Genomic DNA, 23783 nt, shown 5'->3' on the forward strand with positions numbered 1-23783 from the left:
TGCCTGAGGAATTGCTTTCTAGTTTTCTCAATAGTTCTTGTCCTTTTTTCCCTAGGAAATTTGTGTTTTGGGAGTTTATTGAATCCTGGGTTATTATTGAGTTTGTTTCTTTTTTCATATATTTATATAATCCATTCTACAATCTACTTTCTATTTTTTAACAGTACCAAATAGTGTTGGATGATTATTGCTTTAAATATAATTTAAGTCTGGAAGCACTATTTGTTAGTTCATTCTTGGTTTTTTTCATTGACCTTTTGTTCCTTCCAACAAATGTTGTTATTAATTTGTCTAGCTCAGTGATGGGCAAACTACAGCCGGCAGGCCAGATGCGGCCCCCTAAAATGTTGTATCCAGCCATGTAACATCATTCCTAATCTGATGAATACAATGAGTAGGATACAATACAATGAAACTTCCAAAGAGTTGCCTTAGAAACAGACTGACCAATGAGCATTTCCTTTCCTTTGGCCCCCTCTTTAAAAAGTTTGCCCATCACTGGTCTAGCTCCATAAAGTATACCCCATGATAATTTGGTTGTTATACCAATAAATTTGTAAATTATTTTAAATATTAAAATCAATTTTGTTAGATTGGTTTAAGTTTTTCACTCTTTCCTAAAGGATTTTATAATTGTATTATAAGTCTTGACTATTCCTTGATAAGTTATGATCATTTCTGTTCCTTGTGTATTTTATATAATTTTATAGTTATTTTGAGTGGAATTTCTCTTTTTATTCTTTCTTTCTTTTTTATTTTTGTTATGTTGATGTTCTGTTGATATTTTTGTGGATTTATTTATATTTTGCCACTTTTCTGAAAATGACTAATTATCCAATTTGCTGTTTCTCTGGGGTTTTCTAAATAAACCTCTTCAGCAAGTAGAGACAATTTTGTCTCCTCTTTGCCCATGTTTATGTATTAAATTTATTTTTCTTATCTTGTTTGCTGTTGCTAGCATTTCTATAGACATGTCAAATGACTGTGGGAAAAGGGAGCATCCTTACTTTACTTCTGTTTTTAATGGGAAGCTTCTAGTGCTTCCCCATTGTAAATAATGCTGTGTATGTATATGTAGAGAGGAAAATTTTATATATTTATATACATGTCTGTGTATATGTATTTTTATGTCTACATATGCAAAAAATCATCATATGGTTGATTGTTTTGATGTTTTGATTGGTTGATAGGTTGATGTTTTAAATGAGCTCAGAAGTTTTTTAAGTCTTGTAGTCCTATATCATAGACTGGAAGAGCTCATTAGGTTTAGCTAGCTATGTTCGTTTTACAGACAAATCAGCTTAGGTCTGGAAAGGTTATGAGACCTGGCTTAGCTTATGAGTACCGTAGCTCATTAATGTAACTAATTTACATTAATTTAATTAATTTAATGTAATCAATAAAGTACATTAATGAGGACCTAGCTCATTAATGATGCAGGGAGAACTAAAACCCATGTTTCCTATCCCTTCCCACCACTCCAAGCTGTTCTTTCTCCCTTACCCTTCCCTCCCAACTTTATTACTTTAGCCTTTCTAAGATACCCCTGGGGGAGAGGCAGTTGAATAGTATGACCATACCCTGCATGCCAGTGCGTGGCATAGTATTTTTCCTTTCTCCCATCATATTTTCTATAATATTTTTTTAAACCCATAACTTCTGTGTATTGGCACCTTGGTGGAAGAGTGGTAAGGGTAGGCAATGGGGGTCAAGTGACTTGCCCGGGGTCACACAGCTGGGAAGTGTCTGAGGCTGGATTTGAACCCAGGACCTCCTGTCTCTAGGCCTGACTCTCAATCCATTGAGCTACCCAGATGCCCCTTCTATAATATTTTTAACTCCACCCTCTTCTTGTGCTCATCTTGCCATCACCATACTTCAAGTACCTTATTGCCTCTTGCATAGACTATTGCAGTAGCAATAAGTAGCAAAATGGTCTCCCTGAACTTTCTTCCCTGTATTCCCTCTCCTACATAGCTACAAAGTTGATATTCATAAAGCATGACTGATGGTATCACTTCTCTCCAGAAGTTCCAAAGCTCTCTATTGCTTTTAGTTGGATGAGTAAATAGAGTGATAAAAAATAAGAAGAAAGGGAGGGAGGGAGGGAGGGAGGAAGGAAGGAAGGAAGGAAGGAAGGAAGGAAATACCTAAATTCTCCCACAGAAAGAAAGAAAGAAAGAAAGAAAGAAAGAAAGAAAGAAAGAAAGAAAGAAAGAAAGAGAGAGAGAAAGAAAGAAAGAAAGAAAGAAAGATGGATAGATCTTGAATAGACAAAGTAGTAAGCATTGCTATATACTAGATACTATGCATATAAAAAATAATAAAATAATGATCTTCCCCCTTCGGCATTTAAAATCCTTTGCATTCTGGTTCCACCTTGTCTCACTATACTCTTGTTCAAAGAATCTGTGTCCTAGCTATATTGGTTTACTTGCTTTTTTACATAACCTCTCTGAAATATGGTATCACTTCCACATTGCAGGGATTAGGGCCACAGTGCCCCTATGATCTGGAAAATACCTGTACATTCTTTTTACCCTCTTTTCATGCCAGAGAAGTCTGAATTTTTTCTTTTTTCTTTTCCTGGGTGTTTATAGTAAAAGAAATTGTGTGTATTTATGGTATTAAAAGATAAAACATATTGCTATTATACAATATTATACATATACTTTATGCATTTCTGAGTTTCTAGACTTTTCTGTGACATCTGCTGGCCTTCACCTGTCATCTGTGGCTTCCAAAAAACCTACCCCAAATTCCCATTTAATTTCTCGTGCCAACCCATGATATATCGAAACCTGATAGAAAAAGCCATAATGTGGAAGGGATACTGTACTTCCACCTCCTAGAATCTCTATGTCCAATTATAAACTCTTCTCAAGTGCTCACCTCCTACAAAATGTCTTAATTATCACACACACACACACACACACGCACGCACACACACACACACACACACACACACACCCCAAAATATGTGGTTTTGCTTTGTATTTACTGATATGTGTACTCCCCCAGTAGAATGTAAAGTCCTTGAGGGCAGGGAATATTTGTTTTTGTTTTACTAGCACAGTGTGTCTGGTACAGAGAAAATGCTTAATAAAAGTTTATTGTATTGAATAGATTATTGTCGTCCCCCCCCACCACCACCACGTTCTGAAGCCTGCTATCCACAGTGGGATCTACAGACTTCTCTAGCACCCCAAAAGAAACAGCTTTCCTGCTTTCTCATATTTCTGACTTGATAGGAAACAATTCCAATCACTCACAAAAAAGCCTAAGGCCATAAAAATGGAGATCCTAGAACATAGTAGCAGAAGGCCCACTCGGTTCTCCACCTGGCCCCAACCAAACAAAAGACTTCTTCAACCAGTCAGCCAACAAATGTATCTATTGAGCTTCCACAGTGTTCAGGGCACTAGGTGAGGGTTATAAAGTTTAGAATTAAAATAAACAAATAAGTAAATAAATTAGACATTTTTAAATTATTTTAAATTTTAAAATAAAATCAAAATTTAGGGTTAGAATAAAATTAAAGCATAGTGTCTTCCTTCAAAGATGAATTGGGGAAACAAGATGGGTAGACCTGCCAAATGAATGATGACCAAGAAAATAAGCACCATGGGAACTGAGAAGGAGAATTGGTTGTGAACTCTAAGGCAAGGGTGACTTCATGGAATGTGGGGGATTTAAACGAGGCAGTGGGGACTGGTAGGCATCTGATAAATGAAGAATGAACAAAGCATTACAGCCATGGTTATAGATGCCTTAAGAAATTCTCTCCTCCAGGTCTTCCCTCACTTTACAGAGAAGGAAAGTGAGACCCAGAGAAGAGAAGTGGCTTATTTGTGGTCCTATAACTAGCAGAGTCTAAAAACCAGGGAGCAGCTAGGTAGTTCAGAGGATAGAGAACCAGGCCTGGAGGTCCTGAGTTTAAATGTGACCTCAGACACTTCCTAGTTGTGTGACCCTGAGCAAGTTACCTAACCCCCATTGCTTAGCCCTTTCTGCCCTTCTGCCTTGGAACAGATACTTAGTATTGATTCTAAGACAGAAGGTAAAGGTTTTTTAAAAATTGAACCCAGGTCCTTCAACTCTTGGTATGATGTTCTTTCCACTATACCATACAGCCTTTTCAGGGAAAAAAGAAACAAACATCCATAGAACAGACACTGAAGCAGAAGGCAGCATTGCCAAATGAGAAAGTGCAGATAGATCAAAACCAAAGGTCTATGCAAGTAGCATTGGGAGATAAGCTCAGGATCTAATATGTGAAGGGCCTCAGATGCCAAGTCTCACTGGAATGCATTGGGAGATATCACTGTAGGATCTGAACTTCCCAAAGTCTGACCAGTGAAAGAAAGTCATGAAGAATCAGTTCCTCCCACGATTCCTGGAAGCCTTCTATGCCCTTATTCCTTTAGGGGGGAAAATTGCTTCCTTTTCCACAACTAGACCCACAGTAAGGCCAAAAAACAAAAATTTCTCTGAAGAATGACAAAAGAACTTCTTATTGTTCTCGTGTTAATCTTTTAACCCTCCAGAATCAAGCCTTGGCAGGCTTACGCAGGCCCTTTTCTTGCCTGATTGATTCCTTATTTTGAATGGTAACTTTCTAAGTGAATACCAGTGTCTTTGCCAGGCTATTATTTTCATAGATAGTTTCCAAGATGATGCCTAATGCTTTTATGTGTGGGTCCTCAAGTGGAAGGATCTAACTATTGTCAACTTTGGGCCTTTCCCCCATTCTCTCTCCAATTCCTGTTCAGCTCCCCAGCACTGTTACCCCACTCTGGCCCCTCTTAGCTTTGTGATTTCTTTCCCATTTCATCACTATGATCGGCAGGATGACAAGGGACTGCACATCTCCTGGAAGGAGCTCCAGTCTTCTCCAGAGAATGTGCTCATGTTCAAGCCTTTATCACCACCTAGAGCTCCCTCCATTATCTGCCCTCCAGAGAGCTGGGCTGCCTGCTTAACCTTTCAGACCCCAAATGCCTGCATTCAGAGCTAGCTCTGGCCAATGAGGCCCACCTACGGTGAGGAATAGCTTGAGAGCAAGCACACTCTCGTGTAAAGGGTGTCAGTGTATCTAAGAGTTCCTGGACCTTGTCTCCTGCCCACTCCCTACCTACCCTCGCACTCTGAGCCAGATGTACTTTAAACTCGATGCTTAAATCTAGATGTTGTTATTGGGTGTTCTTGCTGCCTGAACTGCAACCAGACCTTTATATTATACTTGGGAGTAGTCTTCCTTGTTTGTCTGGTGTCTGCCCAACATTCCACACATGCTCATTTGGGCTCCCTATCCCAACCCAACACCCTCCAGTTCTCTGCCCAGTTTCTGGCTACATCTCTGGCCCCACTCCCAGGCCTGCTATCAGCCACACCTTGGCCTTCAAAAGTAGCAGAACAACACTGTAAGAGTTCACATTACTTTTCTCTTTCCCTGTTCCGTGAGAACCACCCCATCCCCCTAATCCCCATCAGAGCTAGTTGGAGAATCACTCTGTCAGCTAGGTGATGCAAGTGAATGGAGTCCTGGGCCTGGAGTCAGGGAGACCTGAATTCAAATGTGACCTCAGCCACTTACTAGATATGGGACCCTGGGCAAGTCATTTAACTTCTGTTTACCTCAGTTTCCCCAAATGTAAATTTTGATAATAACAATAGAACCGAACTACCAGGGTTGTTGTGATGATCAAATCAGATAATATTTATAAAAGCACTTAGTTTAGGGCTTGGCACACAGTGGGTACTATAAAAATGCTCATTCTTCCTTCTCTCCTGCAGCCTAGCACAGTGCCCTACATAGAGTCTGGTTTAATTAATGTTTGTTCAATTGAATTATGTGATTTTTGGATAGCTTAATATATTGTATATTATCTCGGTTTTCTCATTTGCAAAATAGGACCTAACCCCAGTGAAAATCAGTTGAGATGATTATATGTACAATATATGATTTAATTAAAAGCCAGTCTCCTTGTCAGTCAGTAAATCAGTTAGTAAGCAGTTATGAGGTACCTACTGTGTACAAGGGACTATTCTAAGCACCCAGATATAAAAAGAGACAAGAGAGCCCCTCCCTCCAAGGACCTACAATCTAATAGGAGAGATCACAAGTAAATAAATATGTCTATTTGTTTATAGGTTATATATAGGAAACAAGCTATACATAAGAAAAAAAGAAGGAAGGCACTAGAATTAAGAGGGGTTGGGAATAGCTTCCTGCAGAAGATGGGATTTTAGATGGCACTGGAAGGAAACCAGGGATGCCAAGAGGCAGAGATAAGAAGAACTGCAGAACTAACATATAATACAGTAATAAAACAAAGGATTTTAAAAAGCACAGACTGTGTATGTTCAGAGCCCCAGGTTTGGAGATGGACAGAGGAGACAGTCAGCCAGAGTAGGAAGATGGCCTCATTTGAGTTTGAAGCCCTGCTTTATTACTTATTACCTATATGATCTTGGGCTTATAATCTCTTTGAGCTTCCATATCCTCAACTTTGAAATAAGGGAATTGGATTAGATAACCCCCAAACTCTCATCCAGCTTTAAATCTCAGATCCCATGACCCCATGCAAACACGCATTCAGACTCATTTATGTCTTATCCTAAGGGAGCTCGCAGTCCAAGTGGGGGGCTAAAAAGCAACATAGACAAGTAAATACACAAATGACCAATTCATTATAGAGTTAGAAAAGCCCAGTGCTAAACAGAGGGCTTAGAAGGAGGACCATCTATTGAGGAAAAAGGCTTTGGAGTCAAAGAAATATTCTCTACCACCTAGAACAATGTCTGTTACATGGTACCTAATAATGTGTGGTGACTGATTTGCACACAGTAGGTGATTCATTAATTCATCAAATTGAGTCAAAAAGCAGGTAAAATGCTAGATATTATTACTATTGTCACTTTCTAGGCGATAGCAAAAAAAGAACAAGTCACAGCTTCTTCTATCTTTAGTTTTATAGTCTTTTTAGAAGCAGAAGGAGAGAGAAACTGAGTGATGCCAATGCAAAGACAGTGCTGAGGATGTGCTAAATCATGTGGGTTCAGACTATGTTAGAGTCCAGACTGGCATACTCTGGAAAAGCTTTGGGTAGTGTAATATAGGATTAATAACTTAATACAGTAGGAGCTAGGACTGAAACTGAGCCTTCAAGGATGAATGGGATTTAGATGAAGGTGGAGGATTCCAAGTAAAAGAAATAACTCTATAAACCAAGATGGTAGAAGTGAATAAGCCTGGGAGGTAGGAGATGAGCCAGACCAGAGTAGGTTATTCATTGTTAACAACATGATCTCATCTGGCCTGTTTGGGGATTTTTCCCTTTCTAATGATCTGGGGATTTTCATTGGCCTAATATTAGTCAGCCTAGTGATACGTCAGCCAAGAAAACTAATTCAAAATTAGGCCACACCAGGAGAGGAATAGTATCTCAGGGCAGAGGTCTTGGGATTATGGGATCATAGACTTAGAGCTGAAAAGGACCTCAGAGACCATCCAGTCCTACTTCCTCATTTTACAGATGAGGAAACTGAAGCCCAGGGAATTGAAGTAACTTGCCCAAGATACCTGATCAGACTACACCTGGAATTTTGTCTTCATTTCCTGGTGCCATATATTAGGAAGGACATTAATAAGTTGGAGAGTATCCAGAGAAGAACAACCTGGGTGGTAAAGAGCCTTGAGGATACTGCATAGGAGGATCATTTGAAAGAACTAGAAATTTATTCTGGTTGGCCCCAGAGGGTAGAACTAGGGATAATAGGGTTAAAGCTGCAAAGTGACCAATTTAAGCTTGAGGTAAATAAGAACTTCATGACTTTGGGATGGGCAGCTAGATGGTACAGTGGATAGAGTGCCAGACCTGGAGTCAGGAAGACTTATTTCCCTGAGTTCAAATGTGACCTCAAATACTTACTAACTCTATGAACCTGGGCAAGTCACTTAATCCTCTTTGCCTCAGTTTTCTCATCTGTCAGATGAATTGGAGAAATGGCAAACCTCTCCAGTGTCTACCTAGAAAAACTCCGTGGGGTCACGAAGAGTCAATTATGACTGAAACAACACAACAACAGCAAGCCTTGGGATGGGCTGCCTTAAGGAGTGGTGGTTCATTCCTAACCCAGGGAATTTTAAGCCAATGCTGGATAACCATGTTAGACAAACAGTAAGATTGCGTGGAGTGGGCTAACTGGTCTGCAGCTAAGATCTTTGGACTTCTTGTTTCTGGGAATTACTCAATGAGGCTTTAAAAGTAAACCCAGAAACCAAGAACTGAGTTCTTAATTCATTACAGAATTGACATTGCTATTTCCTCCATGTAAATGGCAGGAAAGGCCTGCAGCAGGGTCCCCTTCAGAAAGGGCTCACTTCAGTCTAATTGCGTAAGCAGTGAGAACCATACAAGAGGCCACATTCCCATTAGACTAATATTCTTTTTTTTTTTTTTTAATTTTAAACCCTTAACTTCTGTGTATTGACTTTATAGGTGGAAGATTGGTAAGGGTAGGCAATGGGGGTCAAGTGACTTGCCCAGGGTCACACAGCTGGGAAGTGTCTGAGGCTGGATTTGAACCCAGGACCTCCTGTCTCTAGGCCTGGCTCTCAATCCACTGAGCTACCCAGCTGCCCCTAGACTAATATTCTTGACCCTATTGTCAGCTGTAGAAGGGAGCTTAGAGATCACCTGATTCAACCCCACATTTGACTGAGGACAAAAACGCGTCTCAGAATAATCATTTCACCTTTCAGTGATGCCAAGAGGATGGATGGATGCATGTATCTATGCATACTTGGAAAACCCTTTGAAGATGAAAGATGCCATTTCTAGCCTCAGCTCCATGGATGACGCTTTTTACTTTATGGAGAACACCAATGAGATTGTTTGTAGAGCCCCTCTTACTTATGGCACAATCTTGTTTCATAACACCCCTTCCTATCCCTTCTAGGTTGTGTCCAAGGTGACTTAGAATTCTCATCTTGTCATCCTGTGATTCTATTCAGACCCTTTACCAAGATCTGGTATTTACTCCATGCTGTGCCTAGTTCTATGGAGGCTTCAGAAGTCCAAACCATGACCCTTGTTTTAAAGGCATTGGGGAGATAATCCATGAACCTGGAGTACCTCACATTCTCTAGCCCACAGTTTCATCATCTCTAAAATGGAGATAGTCAAATGCATTGATAAATTGAAACACAAATCATGATTTATGATTTTTATTATCTCTAAAGTCTCTTACAACAAAAATTCCAGACATTTATTAAGTGCTCTAGGCTAGGGCAGCTATGTAGTCCAGTGGATCTCAGAGATCAGGTATGGAGATAGGAGGTCCCAGGTTCAAAGCTGGATTCTGACACTTCCTAGCTATGTGATCTGGGCAAATCACTTAACTCCTTTTGCCTAGCTTTTATTATTCTTCTGCTTTAGACCCAATACTAAGTATCACTTCTAAAACAGAAGGTAAGGGTTTTAAAAAAAAAGTTCAATGCTAGGTGTTGGGGCTATAAGGACAAAAACAACTTCTCAAAAACAGAAACTGCCCCTGCCCTCAAGGAGCTTACATTCTACTAGGGGCAGTATAACATATACGTGTTGGCAAATACAAAGTAATACCAATGATTGTCAAGAGAGAAATCTACCAGCTGCAGCAAGGGAAGATTAGGAAGACACGTTGGGGGGAAAAAAAACAGTGATCCACTCTTTGAAGGAAATTAGGGATTGGGCATTTAGGGTTTTGTATATGCCCTCTGCCTTTAGCATCCTGCCTGGCATAAACACCTAATAAATGCATACTAACTGACAGAGAAACAGAGGTAAAGAGGGAGTGCTTTCTAGATATAAGAGATGACCTGTGCAAAGGCATGGGTGTACAAACTCGACTGTGGGGTACAGGGAATGATAGCAGGCGGGCCACTTTCATAAGAACAGAATGTTAAGGGGGTAATACAAAATAAGACTGGAGAGGTAGGTAGAGACCAGACTGTGCAAGGCTCCCAATGTCAGGCTGAGGTTTTTGGATTTTGTCTTAGACAGTAGGGAGCCACAGAAGACCTACGAGCCATGGAGTGGCATGGTCATATCGGTGTTTTAAGATTGTCTGGTAGCTGTGTGGAGTGATAGGGAAGAGAAGGGACTGGAAGCAGAAGAGCCAATTAGAGTCCTTTAAGCTCTAATTATCTTTGAACTTCTACACACAAGAAAAGTTAAGTAATTATGGAAGGCTGTGTTGATCAAATCTTTCTAGGTTGCAAAACAGTTGTTGCCCATAGGATCCTACTCTCCCCACCCCACCCCCCCTTTTTTAGTGGAAAATTACCCAGCTGCACTTTCATGACTCAACATTCTTGCTTTCAAGCATGCAAAGAGTTAATTTTCCCATTCCCCTTAGGGGGACTGGATTTGTACGGATTTCTGAAGACTTGGTTTCCACAGAACTAGAGTGACCTTTATCTGTGCAAACTAGTTAAAACCTGCTCTGCCCCAAACTACCCCATCCCTCCCTCTTCTCTTTTCATCTCCCACTCTGCTATTATATGTGTATGTGTACAAATATATGTTATCTGTATAGTATATATACATGCATGTATATATGTTGTGTTTTATGGGTTGCCACGATAGCATCACAGAATTGGTTAGAAGCTGTAGAGAATAAAAGATTCTACTATGTTTGATTACTTAAAAAAAGAGAGAGAGAGATTGATTCAGGAGAATAAGATAACACTTTAAAGGCTTCTTCGGTGAGGTTCTCTTATTCATTCAACAAGTTCCCCAAATCCTAGAAAGTCAGGACAATTGAGATGACTTTATTGGATGAACTTTTCATCATAAATATCTGGAGAGGCATAGAAGATGGAAGTATGCTCACTTTGCCTTTGTCATGAAGCAAATCTACTGCAAAATCCAAGTCGAAGAAGTAATTCTCCATGATGGATGTTAAGATCCTCCAGGTGCTATCCTTTGTAGATGGCATTGCACATCAAGCCTTAAAACACTAAAGAACCTCTTGGAAAAGATTCACAACTACTCACAATATTTTGGCTTAGCCATCGACATAGGAAAAATCAAATGGATGAAAAATAGATATTGGCCAGGTCATGAAATGAAATTAGATAAACAACCTATACAGAACTTGGGATTTACGGTAACAGATGGAGAATGAGTTGAACCTAGGAAGAGGAAAGGAGTCTGAATTGCCTTCAGGAAATTATAGAGCTCTTTGAATGATTTCAAACTTGCCTGAAAACAAAGGTCCATCTTTTCAATGCCAATAGCACATCAGTATTCTGTGGCTGTAAACTATGGAATGAAGAATTAAAAATAACCATCACACCAAAGGCAATGGAAAGAAGCATGGTGGATGTGGGCAGACTGAAAGAGAAACACAATAAGGACTGCAGAGGGACATCATGTGTGAAATTTTGTAAAAACAAGAGACCAGCTAGTCGTGTGGGAAAGATGTAGGCTTAAAGGTAGACAGCCTGAGTGTTCTATTGACTTTAAAAGATTACAAGAAAGAAAGGAAGACATCTAGCACATTGGGTGAACCCACAGTGAACTGTGTTCAAATCTCTCCTCATATTCTTCCTAGCTCTGTGACCCTGGACAAGTCACTTAACCCCCATTGCCTGCCCCTTACGTATCTTATGCCTTGGAGCCAATACACAGTATTGACTCTAAGACAGAAGTAAGGGTTTAAAAAAATGCTTAGGATGATCTGCTTTGTGATCTGATTTAATTGTGTATATGTATTTTGTATTTACTTATTTATGTGTGTGTTGCTTCCTCCCTCAACCCACAACCCCCACCCCAATGGCATGTCAGCTTCTTAAGAGAAAAGATCATTTTTGTCTTTCCCATGGCATCCCCAGCACCTCACACAGTGCCTGCCTGGCATATAGGAAGCACTTAATAAATGCTTTTTGAATTGAGTTTCTTCACATCTCACAATTGAGAGTAATATAAAGATCCAGAGAGAGAATCAGCATTTCAGGGCAAAATCATCTAGAGTCTAGACCAATCCCCTCATCTTACCGTGGAGAAACATGAGGCCCACAGAGGAGCTTGGGACAGTGACTTGCCCAAACACTTGTAACTAGTAGCTAAGCCAATATTTTCAGTCAAATCTCCTGGCTCCCAGGCTAGCTACTTTGTGGCAAAAGCCTTCCTTTTTGTTGTCCCTTTATCACCACCACCATCACCGCCACCATTTTCTGTTCTCCGTGGGTAAATTTTCTTTTTTTCTAAGCTCCATTGTTGCTGTTGGCCAGAGGGACCTTCTGGGTAAAAAACCATCAACCTCATCTTTCAAGGGAAAGTTGCTGCCTCAGTTGTTCATGCCACACCATTCAAGAGTGAGAGAACTATGCTCTGGTCTTGGGGTCAGAGGGATAAATGAATTCAGCTGGAAACTTTGCTAGGAAAAGATCCCATTGTCCCTACCTAGAAATTTCCTGCTTTTTTGTGACTTAGGGAGGCCCCTAACACAGAAAAATACATCAAAAGCCATGAGGGAGTAAAAAACAACTTGATTTAGTTATGGCATAAGTTTTTTGTAGGGGAAGACTGACAATGAGAGGGAAGATAGCATGATGTCCTTCAAGTGCTCTTATTACCTGTGTGACATCTGGCCAGCTGCTTCCATTTCCTGGCTTCAACTTCCTCCTCTCTAACATGAGGCTATGGGATAAGACCATCCCTAAGGCCTCCCTCCAGCACCAAATCCTCTGATATTATGAAAAGATTAAACTCACCCAATTTTTAAATTAAGAACAGGAAAAGGAAAACTTGATTGAATAAATTCAGCAATTATATCAAAGTATGTCTTAATTATGTATTGAGGGTAACAAGGAGAAGTGGAAGGAAAAAGATAGGAAAGACAGGTGGAAAGGGTAACATAGAAAAGTCTTAAGGATCATTTTGTTAGAAGAGGAGGAAGACAGAGGCCAAAGAGGAATGAGGAGGGATACAGAAACAGACATATATAGGAAGAATGGGGATGACAAAAAGGATAAAATGCCCCATACCCTTCTAAACCTTCTCCTCTCTCCTCCAGCTCCCCACATCATCCCTTCTAGCCTTCCTGTCTCCCAGGAGATGATCTTCACCTCCTACTTTACTGACAAAGTCATCCATTGTGAATCTCCCTCATCTTCCTTTCTGCACCCCTCAAAACTCCTTTATAGCTTCGCCTGCCTTATCCACATTTGCTTCAGGCTCTAGGAAGAAGCAGCTCTTATGTAGGCCAACCCTTCTATTTGTGCTTATGATCTCATGTCACTCATTCCTTTCTCTTAGTTCCTACCCCTCCATTTCTATCAGCACCTTTGCTACTGCCTACAAACCCAAATGTCTCCCATCCTTAAAAAACTCACTTGAAGTGCCATCCCTCAAGCTCTCCTCCTATATTTCTCTTCCCTTTCATCATCGAGCTTCCAGAAAGTCACCTATTCTCTCTGCTCCCAATTCTTTATCATCTACCTTCTTCTTAGCCCTTTATAATTAGGTTTCCAACCCTATCACTAGGTGGAAATAGCTCTCTTTTAGGTTACCAATGAGGTCTAATTTCTAAATCTGGTAGCCTTTTCTTAATCTCTTTATTCCGTGAGTTCTGCAGCTTTTTAACACTGTTAACCAGCATCACTTTCTTCATACTTTCTAGTCCTTGAGCTTCCTTGACTCTGTTGTCCTCCTGGCTCTCTGCTGAGCACTCATTTTAAAAGTTCTTAAAAGTTCATCATCTGTGGATTGGCTAGGTGGCTCATTGTATAAAGAACTGAGCCTGGAGTCAAGAGGATATGGGTTCAAATGTGGCTTAAGACATTTCCTAGCTGTGTGACCCTGGGCAAGTCACTTAACCCCAGTTACCTAGCCTTTACCGTTCTTCTGCCTTTGAATCAATATTTAGTGTTGATTCTAAGATAGAAGGGAAAGGTTTTTTTAAAAAAAAGTTCATCCTCTGTCTCCCAGCCCCTGAGTAGAGGAGGGCTTCAGATTCAGGACCTTTTCTCTTTCTCTTCTCTCTCCCTTAGGGATCTTATCAACCTTCATAGGTTAAATCATCTATACAGAAGATACTCAAATATCTGTGGCCAAGCCCTGACCTCTGCACTCTAGTTTAACATAAATCTATACCCCCTCTTTCCTTTTCAAAAGGAAAGTTTTAAAAATCCATTTCAGTTTCACTCCTTCCCTTTGATTGGGTTAAGAACAAGGCCTGAGGCCTTATCTGTATAAGGAGGACACCTTATGGCTCCCTGGTCTCTTAGAAGACCCTTGCCTCTTGTCCCACATGACTCTTGGCATCTGGAAGACTGGCCTCTGACCTGGACTGGGGTCAAGTCTGTCCAAGCAGGGAGTCCCAGAAAAAGTGATATCACTGGAGTTATAAGTTACAGATCAAGGAATTTTGCACCTCTTTCCTAGGAAGCAGTGGGAGTGAATGTGACATGCAGTGAGCTCAGGTGAGCTAGGCAACCAACCATGTGGTTATGTACCTTTTCTCTCTCCCAACCCACTTCCACTATTTATATTAAAGTCTACAGAGAATTTGAATTTTAACAAGTTCAATGTAGCACATCTCTACTGAGATGGCCTTTATGCATAGAAAAATCATTGTCCTAAACACAACTAATTATCTTCCCCCTAGCCTCCCCAAACCTCCCAAACTTCCGAGGGGCACTAGTTTCACTCAAGTTCATAACCTCAGTGATTCTTAACTTTTTTTCTCTTCATCCTCAACCCCCACGGCCAATCAGTTGTCAGAACAAAATGGAATCCTATCTTCTGGAAACTGGAGCCTCTTTCTACTGAATCTCTCTCTCTCTCTCTCTTATTTTTTTCAAGCCCTTTCTTAATAAAAACTCCAAGACAAGAAGGGCAAGGGCTAGGCAAATGTATTAAGAGATTTGCCTAGAGTCACACATCTAGGAAGTCACACATCTAGGATTTGAACTCATATCCTCCTGACTGCAGGCCCAGCACTCTGTCTACTGTGCTACTTCATTTCCCCCTGATTTTCTCTTTCAGAAATGATGATGGTGGCTCCTGATTACAAAGGAAACAGCTGGGAATATTGAGTTCAATTGTGAGGGGATCCTTCCATGGTCTCACCAAAATGCAATGCTCATTCCTACCTGAGCAGCTTTGCTCATACTGTTTCCCTTGCTGAAGTCACCTCCCCACTTTTCTCTGCTTATCAATCCTGCATCCTACAAGGGCCATCTTTAAGCCCCTCTCCTCCATGAGGACAATTCATCCAGTGTAGCCACACTACAGCTCCACGATACTTGAGAACCTGGAAAATAAAAGTCTAGTATGTAGTCCTGATGCCATCTGATACTGATCTCTGGGAGTCTCATATTTCTCCAGCTAGATTGGAAGCTCCTTATTAAGCAGGAACAGTGTGAGACGCTGTAGCAAGTGCTGAATTTGGAATTAGAGGCCCTGTGTAGCAAGTCACTATTCTGCTCTGGGCCTCTGTCCTCCTCCCTAAAAGAAGGAAATTTGACCAGATGAGCTCTGTGTTCCCATCCATCACTAAGCCTATGGCCTGTGACCTTAGCTTCTGTTTCTCCCAAAGCCCTGTGGCATCTTTCACAGGGCTGAGTTGAGAGCTCTTCTTCTATGTGTTAGCAATCTATCATCTCACCAGTAGAAGCACGCTCTTCATTGTCACAGCTGGTAGACAGTCTTTATGAGTCATTGTGCCCCACATTAATGTTGCTGGGGTATGGTGACTAGAGAGCTACTCTTGGAACCAGGAAGACACAAATTCAAATCCTACCTCTGATACGTACCAGCTGGGTGACAGGGGGCAAGCCATTCTGTGCTCTGTACAGAGAGGAAACTTGTGGAATATGATACTTGTTATACATGTGAAAGGCTATCCTTTGCCTTTCTTTTTAATCCTTACCTTCTGCCTTAGAATCAATGCTGTGTATTGGTTCCAAGGCAGAAGAGCAGTAAAAGTTAGGCAATGGGGGTGAAGTGACTTGCTCAGGGGTCACACAACTAGGAAGTGTCTGAGATCAGATTTGAACTCAGAACCTCCTTTGGGTCTGGTTCTCAATCTACTGAGCCATCCAGCTTCCCCTATCCTTTGTCTTTTAATAAAAGATAGTGTGATCCAGAGAAAGAACTGTGGGAGTAGAAATACAGAAGAAAAGCATATGATTGATTACATGGTTCAATGGGTATATGATTGGAGATTTTGCCTTTAACTAATCACCCTATTGCAACTAGTAAAAATATGGAAATAGGTTTTGATCAATGATACATGTATAACACAGTGGAATTGCTCATCGGCTCCAGGAGTGGGGAAGGAAGAAGGAAGGGAAAGAACATGCATCATGTAACCAAAGGAAAATATTCAAAATAAATAAAAAAGATAGTGTGGTATAGTGGATGGACAGCTGACCTCAAAGCCAGGAAAATCTAGCCTACCTCTGATGTGTCCTGGCTACATGGTCGGTCACTCAATGCCTCAGCGTTGTAAACAGCTTTCAAGGCCTGCAGGTTGCATTGACTTAGGAAGCTTTCTCATGTGAGAATCCCCTTTGTACAACATAGATCCAATCTTTAGTCCTATTGGTCAGCTTTCTGGTGCTGAGCTTTGCTGAGCTTAGGTGAGTTGGTCCTATTAGTAAAGACCGAGTCTGTCATGCTCAAAGTCTGTCCAGCTTAGTAGGACCTGACCACATATTCTTCACTGGCATCACCTCTGGTGATCTCACTACCTCTTCACCATGGTGACACATGAGAGAAGCCTTCCAAAAGGCTTACCTCAGTAAAGACTCACCAGGAGGCCACTCAGTCTGACTGTGCTTCTCTCTTTCAGACAACTCCCAGACGACCCAAATGAAGAGTGGAACCCAGAGCTCGTGGCTACCTTTCTCCAGACATACATCGAGGCCAATAACATTAATCTGGTAATGTAAATATAAACCTAGCTGACAAAGCCCAGGAACTCAGTTTACCCTACTGTTCACGTCTGCAAGGTTTGTTTAGACTCCTGGATATAGATATAGGATAGTATTATAGATATAGAAAGATCTCTGAACTTGGAGCCAGCATCCCTAGGTGTAAGCCTAGGCAACAAGCCTCAGTTTCCTTATCTATAAAATGGAGAAAATCCTGTTGATACTCCTGCCTCCCAGATTTATTGGGAGAAGAAAATATTGTACTGTCCCATCATTCAGTCAACTTCATGGGTTTTCATTGAAAGACACTAGGTGGTTCATCGGATAGAACCAGGTCTAGAGACAGAAGGACCTGGGTTCAAATCTAGCCTCAGATACTTGCTCAATGAATGACCCTGGGCAAGTCACTTAACACCCATTGCCTAGTTCTTACCACTCTTCTACCTTGGAACAAATACACTGTATCAATTCTGAGACAGACAATAAGGGTTTAATAGAAAAGAAGAGAAAGAGGCTTCATGATTTCCCAGTGAAACTGGAGTTTCTGTTATCCCCTTCCATTTTTCCATAGTTCTTATTGAACATGACTGTACCAGAAGATACCCAGACTCCTTACCTTCTTCTTCACTAGATGAATGGCCCTGGATAATAATAACAGATTAATAAGGTTAAAGTAAGTGACATATAGATACAATAACTCCTCCGGATTTGCCAAGCACTATATATACACTATTTCATTTGAGCTTCACAACTGTCCTATGGGCCAAGTATAAAAAGAATTATTATCCCCTTTTTACAGATGAGAACTCAGAGAGGTAGGATGCTATTGGTGACTCATCTAAGTGTCAGAGGTAGAATTTTAAGTCAGATCTTTCCAACTTCAAATCCAGAACTCTAATTATTATACCCCCTTCACATGTGCTCACATCCCATTGCCCCTGGTTTTCTGCAACTAGCAAATATTTTTGTGGGGCTTTGTTTTGTTTGTTTTTTGGTTTTTTGTGGGGGTTTTTTTCCCACAAAACTGATCAAGTCAGTGTGTGACTCTGAGCAAGTCACTTAACCCCCATTGCCTATCCCTTACCATTCAGGCAAGTATCAAGCAAGATACTAATGAGTACTGCTTAGCCCGTGTTCAATTGAACAGCAACATTTCTGTGGCACTTTTAAAGTTTCCAAAGGGTTTTCCTTGCTACAAGCCTATTGGTTAGGTAATACAACCATGGTACAAAAATGACATGACTTATTCACTGACTGTTATTAAATGTTGAAACCAGGATTTAAATCCACATCTATGGACTACAAGTCTAGCAGTCTTCTCCTACCAGTAAGTGCCCAGTAAAGTCTGACTCGGACCTCATCCCTGAGTGCCTCTCTGTCCAAGTCAGGAGTGACTTTTGCCCTCTGATCTCATGGTGTACCTTGTTTCCTAGTGCTCTAAATGCATTTGTCATACGATATTGCTCATCCTCCTTATCCATGTGTGGATCTGTCAAAAAGAATGATACTATAAGCTCCATGTGGGCAGGAACTGTGTCTGATCTGGACTTTTACTCCCTGGTCCTTGCACAGTAAGTGATTAAGAAACCTTTGCCCAATTGTTGTTTGCCATGAATGGAAATCTATAAACCCTACGCCCATATGAGGGATAGTGGTTCTTCTTGGGGAGATTTGTTTGGTCTGCTCTGGAAAGATTCTCCTATTTCTCAGCTTCCTTTGGTTTTAGAGTGGGAGCCTCCTGGTCTGAGCTGGGCAACAGGTAGAATTCTTTTTTTTTTACATGTCAGTAACATTTTTTTTAAGAAGTTTTTTTTTTTAAACCCTTGTACTTTGGTGTATTGTCTCATAGGTGGAAGATTGGTAAGGGTGGGCAATGGGGGTCAAGTGACTTGCCCAGGGTCACACAGCTGGGAAGTGGCTGAGGCTGGGTTTGAACCTAGGACCTCCTGCATGTCAGTAACATTTTTAATAATTATCTTCTGATATTTTGCCATCTATATTCTCTCCTCCCATCTCACCCTTCCCCAAGGCATCAGATAACATGCTATAGATTGTACATATTTCCATGTTCATTACGTTATGAAAGGAGACATATATCACTTACATGAGAGAAAATTCATGGCAAAATTCTTTTTTTAAAAAGAGTCCCAGATGACCAGTTCAGAGACCCGAGTTCTAGCCTCAACTTTGCTACTGACTAGCTTGGGATCTTGGTCAAGTCACTTCTCTTGGATTAAGCAGTTTCCCCATTTCTAAAATGAGGAGACCAAAACCTAGCCTGCACTATCCCATCCCTTTTCATATTGTAGCTGTGAGGTTTAAATAAGATTTTTTTTCCGCAAAAGTCTTTAATGTCTTTACCAAAATTGTATTGTAGCTAGATCAGCTAGCCAGGATAAAAATGCTACAAAGAGGATAGGGAGATTAAAGTAGAAAAATTAAAGTAGAAATATTTTTCCATATATAACAAGTAAATGATAATAAATTTTAGAGGCAATGTTAATTTTTTGTTTTAAATGAGATTTAAAAGAAGTATACCATTGTGGAAATAGGCATTGCACGACAACACTGGTATAACCTGTATCAGACTATTTACTACTTGGGAACAGAGGGAGGGAATCTGAATCATAAAATGTCAGAAAACAATTGCCAAAAATTGTCTCTTCATGTTTTTGAAAAAAAAAGTTTAAAGAAAAAATTTAAATGTGCTAATGTGTTTTGTAACTATAAAGCACTCTGCAAATATAAGGTCCCTAGAGAAGGGAAAGGGCTCCTTAGCCAGCCTTTGAACCGTGATCCTAGGCACTCACAGAAAGCACCAAATCTTTGTCTGTGGTGAGATGGGCTGCAATCTCAAGGTATACAAAAGAGCCACTGAAGGGACAGTCGGTAACCCTAACTCCCTGTGGCTTTCTTACCCATGCCATAAAATAGCTTCTTTTCTATCAGCCCTGGAATTTAGGAAGTCATTTAAGCTCTTCTTCAATATGAGAGCTATTAAATCAGCCTCCAGATTAAGCAGTTCAGACACCCAAAAGAACAGCTGGACCTTAGAAGTCATCTGCCCAAAACCTGCTTATTGGCCACAGCAATTATTCCCCCACATTGGGTTCCAAAGCAAAGAGGACATGCCTGGGGAAACCAGCCAGTTCAGATTAGAAAATGTTTTTCCTGTACTCAGTGAGTTAAAAGACAGGCACCTTCAGGAGCAATAGGCAGTGGGATTCTTCCCAGGCACTGGTACAGAATCTCAAGGGCTCATCTCAGGTGGGAATTCCTTTCTTTTTTTTTTTTTTAATAAATTTATTAATTGATTGATTTTTATTTTTTAGAAAAATTTTCCATGGTTACATGATTCATGTTCTTACTTTCCCCTTTACCCCCCCTTCACACACCCCCATAGCCAACACACATTTCCACTGGTTTTAACATGTGTCATCGATCAAGACCTATTTCCATTCAGGTGGGAATGTCTGATGATCCTATGTGATCCTTAGAAAAGCTGAGCTCCCATGGGAGTACTCTCTTACTTCTTAGGATATCTCATGCCAGTGAAAATTCCAGTGACTTATCCAAGGCCACTCAGCTAGCTAGTGATGGAATCTTGCCTAGACTGTATCTTTTTTTTTTTTTTTAAATCCTTTCCTTCCATCTTGGAGTCAATACTGTGTATTGGCCCCAAGGCAGAAGAGTGGTAAGGGCTAGGCAATGGGGGTTAAGTGATTTGCCCAGGGTCACCTAGCTAGGAAGTATCTGAGGCCAGATGTGAACCCCGGACCTCCTATCTCTAGGCCTGGCTCTCAATCCACTGAGCCACCCAGCTGCCCCCTAGAGTATATCTCTTATCGAAAGCCTCTTTCCATCAACATCATCTTATTTTCTTTTGCAAATATACTCAAAGCATTGAGCAGGAATCCTTTGACTTATAGGATGATACATGTTAAGTGGAAGAGATGTCAGAAACCATCCAGCCCAAACATGGGATTAGGAGTAAGGCATAAACTACAGGGAAGCACTAGGATTTCTCATTATCTTACTGCCCATTAGGGAGAAACTACTTTAAGTCATGTCCAACTCTTCATGATCCCATCTGGTGTTTTGCCTTACTCCTAGTCCCAATTTTTTTTATATATGACAAGTTTTTTTGGATGGATTTTGGCTTCAAATCAATCCGTTTTAAAAATTGCTGTTCCCCAAACCAAACCATTCCTCGTAAGAAAGAAAATAGTTAAGCAAAAATATTCTCTATGGTGAGTATGCCTGACAATATATATCACATTGCCCCAGTGTCCCCCACCTCTTCCCAGAGAAAGTTGACATATCTCATTCTTTGTCCTACATCATCCTCATTGCAGTGTCTTCCAGAACATTTTCTCCTCTTGTTATTTGAAGAGTTGATCTAGAAAGCCAGAGACTGGACCATATTCAGAGACAGTTTGTTAAGGGTGCACTCATGCCTATTCAGCATTACTTTAGGCAGAACTGCCCTCAGTGGGAAACCCTATCCCTTGAGGACATACAACAACATGCTTTCTACGTTCATGATTCTAGGGCTAAAGATCTAAAAGCTGCTAAACAGTGTGACTCTGACAAGGATGCAGTCATTACAGACCTCAAGAAACAGCTTAAGCAGGCCAAAAAAGATAAGGATGTCAAGGAAATTAAAAACTTCACTCTCCAGGCCAGTAGGGGGCATAGTCAGTCTAGACAGCCAAGTAGCCTTAGGAATAAAACTTCATCTAGGCAATGTTTCCTGTGTGATCCGTAGGTCACCTTATAAGGAACTGCCATTACAAATAACAAATAAACTTTGAGGGGTTCATCTTTGGGCTCTGAGACTTCCTTCCTGGTTAGCTCTATCAGAGGTTTAGCAATGAGAGCATAACCTGGAATCCAGTTTCTGCAGAAGCTCGTTACTCCAATGATTGCCCTGAGCTGCTTCTTGGTCTTTGGCAAGCTCAACTTCTGTATGTCCTGTGTTCTCTTCTGGGAAATACTCCTGGTGCCCTTTTCTAAGATGAACCCCAAATACTCCACTCATCTATTTACCCACTGGAGCTTTGGTTTTTATACCTTATGACCTCATTTGCCTAGTTCTTTGAGCAAGTGCAAACTGTCCCTTTGGCAAATGGAAGCTAATGGTGACATTAGCAGGATGTCATCCACATAATTCACTATTGCTATATTGGAAAGTGATCAACTCAAGGTTTCTCTGCAAGATTTGGCAAAAGACAGATGCCAAATCTACATTTCCCTGTGGAAGCCTTGTCCACAAAATGGATTTGCCTTGCCAAGAGAAGGCAAACAGCTGTTGGCTGTCTCTGTGCAGGGGAACAGAAAAATAGGCTGAACAGAGATCTATGACGGTAAGCCAAGAAGCTGTGTTTGTTATAGCTGTAATGATTTGAGATGGACTAGGAACCACTGCATAGGTCTTCTTCACATGGTTGTTTACAGCTCTCAGATCTTGTACCAAAAGCCATTGAGTCTGCCCATCAGGAGTCAATTTTGCTTTCTTCACAGGCACAATGGGGCTGTTATACTGTGAGAAGCCATATCTCAAGATTCCTTGGTCTAATAGACTCTCTATGATGGGTTTCACACCTTTGATAGCATCCTTGCTCAATTTAAACTGAGGAATTCATGGTGGTATTCCCTCCTTGACCTCTATTCCCACAGGCTCAGCAGACAGAATTCTGCCAACATCATTGGAATTTCTAGCCCACACATGGTCTGGAATGTCATTATCATGATGGTAAATTGGTTCCTCGTTGCATGGGTCTAAAAACAGAATAAGGTGATGTTTCAGGGATCTCATAGGTAGATAGAGGTAGATCTGAAAAATGTCTACTCACCAAAGGAAGTGAAGGATTGGAAGAAACATCTTGGTGCGTACTTAGCTAATGGAGTTTGGCTTGCAGCAAATGGAAAACCTATTTTTCCAAAATCCCTGTATTACACCTTTTGCAATGCTCTACATCAAAAAGGGCATTATGGGACTTTGGGATTGACCGATTCAGTACAGAGATATTGAAACACAAGAGGAATCACGGAAGTTGCAATGCGAGTTTGCCAGAGGTGAAGAATTTGTATCCAATATAATCAAGCTATTACCAAAGTGCATAGCTTACTTAGTAGGCAAACAACTAGCCTATACACCTTTTGAATGCATACAAATTGATTATATAACCATGCCCAAGTGTCAGGGCTACAGGTATGCATTAGTAATCGTTGACAGATTGATGAAGTGACCAGAAGCTTTCCCAGCCAGACATAATACAGCAGCTTTTGTAGTGAGGATCCTGCTGAGGGAACTAATTCCCAAGGGGTTTTATACACTACACTACTCATTGTATTCGTCAGATCAGGAATAATGTTGTGCAGCTAGACAGAACATTTCAGGGGGCCACATCTGGCCCACAGGCCGTAGTTTGCCCATCACTGCCCTAGATAATCATTTAATTTATTGCCTACTCAAGCATTCCAATTCTTCATCTATAAAGTTAGGACTTCATAGGGTTGGTATGAAGATCAAATACATTAATCTGTATAAAGCATTTTTTAAACTTTAAAACACTATTTTTTGAAATACCTAAAAATAGGTATTATTATTTTGTTGCTGTTGTTCAGTCATTCTGTTGTATCCAACTGTTTATGACTTTAAGATCCTAGAATGGTTTGCCATTTCCTTCTCCAGTGGATTAAGACAAACAGAGACTAAATAAATGACTTGCCCAGGGTTACAGAGCTAGTGAGTATCTGTGGCTAGATTTGAACTCCTGACCCCAGTCAGGTCTTCCTGACCCCAGCAGAGGTCTTAACTCTTATATCATCACCAATCCCCATAGAC

The 23783-nt window shown here is 40.7% G+C and overlaps 1 protein-coding gene across 1 annotated transcript in view; it reads left to right on the forward strand.

The window, feature by feature from the left end:
• The window catches only part of PIGL (phosphatidylinositol glycan anchor biosynthesis class L), a 154589-nt gene that overhangs the window by 95374 nt on the left and 35432 nt on the right, over positions 1 to 23783 (forward strand). The window contains 1 exon segment of the mRNA XM_044673011.1: positions 16852 to 16947. Within this exon segment, the coding sequence (XP_044528946.1) occupies positions 16852 to 16947 (96 nt within the window).

This window comes from Gracilinanus agilis, chromosome 4 (assembly GCF_016433145.1).
Source record: "Gracilinanus agilis isolate LMUSP501 chromosome 4, AgileGrace, whole genome shotgun sequence".
NCBI classification, from domain to species: Eukaryota; Metazoa; Chordata; class Mammalia; order Didelphimorphia; family Didelphidae; genus Gracilinanus; species Gracilinanus agilis.